This window comes from Cynoglossus semilaevis, chromosome 1, assembly GCF_000523025.1.
Source record: "Cynoglossus semilaevis isolate Cse_v1.0 chromosome 1, Cse_v1.0, whole genome shotgun sequence".
Classification (NCBI taxonomy): domain Eukaryota; kingdom Metazoa; phylum Chordata; class Actinopteri; order Pleuronectiformes; family Cynoglossidae; genus Cynoglossus; species Cynoglossus semilaevis.
This window is the reverse complement of record NC_024307.1, coordinates 34,363,482-34,366,216: the sequence shown is the minus strand read 5'-3', so window position 1 is coordinate 34,366,216 and position 2,735 is coordinate 34,363,482. Positions and strand designations below refer to the sequence as shown.

The 2,735-nt window shown below is 41.4% G+C and overlaps 1 protein-coding gene across 2 annotated transcripts in view; it reads right to left on the bottom strand.

The window, feature by feature from the left end:
* LOC103392113 (TSC22 domain family protein 4-like) overlaps positions 1-2,625 on the bottom strand; it is a 3,794-nt gene extending 1,169 nt beyond the window's left edge. The window contains exons 1-3 of one of the 2 annotated variants that reach the window (XM_025058873.1): positions 1,205-2,625; positions 627-678; positions 23-286 (exon numbers count right to left, since the gene is read on the bottom strand). In XM_025058873.1, coding sequence (XP_024914641.1) covers positions 110-286; positions 627-678; positions 1,205-1,641 — 666 coding nt within the window. In that variant the 5' untranslated portion in view covers positions 1,642-2,625 and the 3' untranslated portion in view covers positions 23-109. Of the gene's footprint in view, positions 1-22; positions 287-626; positions 679-1,204 lie in introns of those variants that run through there. The other variant, XM_008328657.3, reaches the window with a different exon arrangement.
* Between the last annotated feature and the right edge of the window lie 110 nt (positions 2,626-2,735).

Here is a 2,735-nt window from a genome sequence, read left to right as displayed (position 1 = left end):
GATAGATGGATGGATAGATGGATAGATGGATGGATGGATAGATAGACAGGACTAATCTTTCAAGAGAAATCAATGGACTTCAAGTTCTACCATCTTCTGTATTTATGAATCAAGTACTGCTGAGGTGTTTGTGCGTGTTTTGACAGTCAGTGGTGTGTACGAGCTTTTTCAGGAGTTGATTTTCTCTCTCTAGCTCCTTGTTCTTTTCGTGTAGTTCTCGAATATAGCCCCTCAGTAGCTCCACTTCCTCCCTGACTGCCATCATCAGGTGACTCTTTACCAGGTCCTACGCAGAGGGGAAAACCAATCAAACCTTAAGATTGATTAGAACTAGAGATTCCCTGCAATTGAATAGGTTGTGTTTAAAGGATCACAGAGAAGCGTAGCTATATGACAATTATTTAAATACAAGAATCCTCTGTGATAAACCATTATAAACAATAAAATCATGGTTGGGTTGCAGTCAAATCAAAGAAAGACGTGTATTGAGTGAAAGTCATGCTACTACAATATGAATCACAGATCAACCACAGCATAAGCACAATATACTGCAAGGTCCCAGACAACAAGTCAACAGATTTACAACAACATTATGCAGTTAGCATAATCCACGGAGCCAAACTTACCATTGCCTGTTCGATTTTGCTGTCAATGGCATCCAGATTCTTACTGGAGATGCTGGAGAGATACACACACATATGGGGAAAGGTGAGAAAAGACAGGCAACAAATGTTATAACCAAAGGGGTCCTCAGTTTACGACGTCCTCAACCTACGTTGCCACACCTCCTGCATAAAAATTAGGTTTTTTTAAATATACGTATATCGTTCCGTCCTTCCGACAAGGAAGACAGCTCTTACATTAATCGGTACGCCAAATTTTTTAAGAACTTTTTGTCCTTCACTATGGCTTGTAAGCACAAGTTCAAATATTCCAACGTAATTGCTTGTCAGACCAAATTGAGAGAGAGTTCAACAGAACACTTTCCATGTAGTTTTCATTGCTGTTTTGCTGCGACTAACTCCATGTAAAAAAAACAATACAGTATTTGCTGGACCATCAGGCCCCGTCTTCATACATATTTTTGCAATACATAATATGGATCAGTTTGTTTCAAGTTTCAACTCATTATGTTACTGCAAGAAACCAAACTCTGACGTAAGTTGAGGACCACTTGTATCTCTGTCTTGAGGTTTCCATTTACCTGTGAGGGAACATTAGCGGCGACATCACGGAGTTCTCCGAGCCCCACCTTCTAGGTGTTGCTATGGGTATTAAACAATGAGGTTGAGGGTCGGCAGGCAGGAGGGCGTTCAAGGCTGGCTGTGATGAAGGCAGCAGGCCTGACCGGGTGAGGTGAGATTTCGACTGAGGGCATCTCCTAGTCTGGACTTCCGTGTTCGTCTGCGCTGAGGGCCACGAATCTCTGACTCCTGACTTCTTCACTTTTCCACAACTTCGTAGAACAACAACTGTTTCAGGCTGCCTAGGAACAAGGTGCAGGGTTCGGGTGGGGAGGGGTGGGGTTGATGGAGGACGCCGTGGTGGACACGGTGCACGTTTAGAAGACGGCATTTGTGGCCCTGAAATCTTCTCATCTTCTCTACAAGACCGAATACTGCCCACTGTGTGACAGGTCATCTTCTCAAGGAGCAGCCACAGGGAGCAGCGGCATGATGACCGATTACGATCCAAATACTTCTCAACAAATTAGTCCAGAATTTCTTTAAGACATACTGGATCCTCTGTCCTGGCTGCTACGTTGTTGAAGCTATGAGTGAAAGACCCTCGGGTTAAACGAAGAATTCAGATCTCCAAGTCTTTGCCTCATACACACACGCGCGCATGCTAGCAGTCCAAAGATTGGCTGCAGCAACATTCCATCCACCTCCCACCTTCACAGTGGGTGGGAGGGCAGTTGGAATATGAATATGGCTTTTTCACACACTTGCCCGCTCACAAACAGGCAATGGTTTGAAACAATGATTAAAAAAAAAAAAAAAAAAAACACTATGCAAAAAACAACAACAACAACAACAAAACGAAAACAAAATGCTTCACAAGAACAGCAACAAAAACCACATTAAAAACAACGCACCGATTCAACAAAAAGTAAACAGTAAAACCAACAATGCAACAAATACTAGTGATAACATGACACAAATGACCAAAGAATGATCACAATATACAGTACAATGACAACAAGAAAAGAAGATTCAAAATAACAAAATACAAATAACATGATTAGGAGAAGTTTAAATGTGTAAGACTAACAAACAGAATCAAAACAGCAATGACACATATTAAACAAATGAAAATACAAGGCATTAATTCTTAACCATAAAGCCAAAGCCCAAGGTTAGGTCTTTAGCGCCACCCAGAGGGCTGCAAAAATGTCGGTATTGCACCGTTGGACCATTGGGGCTACAGGGAGACATTGGTTATCTGTTACAGTATTCATGAGATACTCAGTGACAACAGAGCTTCCCACCACCTGATGGCAGTAATTTTGCCAGTCAGATGTTGAACAAGCTCCAAAAAGCATACGATTTCTTAGATGGAGACTAGTCTGTTGTTAAAAGTCAAGTTTTAAAACATAAACAAAAAAATAGTTCTTTGTGTCTTATTACAATACTGTGGCTGTGTTTCACGACTTATACTCAGGTGAGATCAAAAAATATATAATTTCACATGTTCACAATGACAGCCGTGGAAGGGTCATTATTTCTACACCG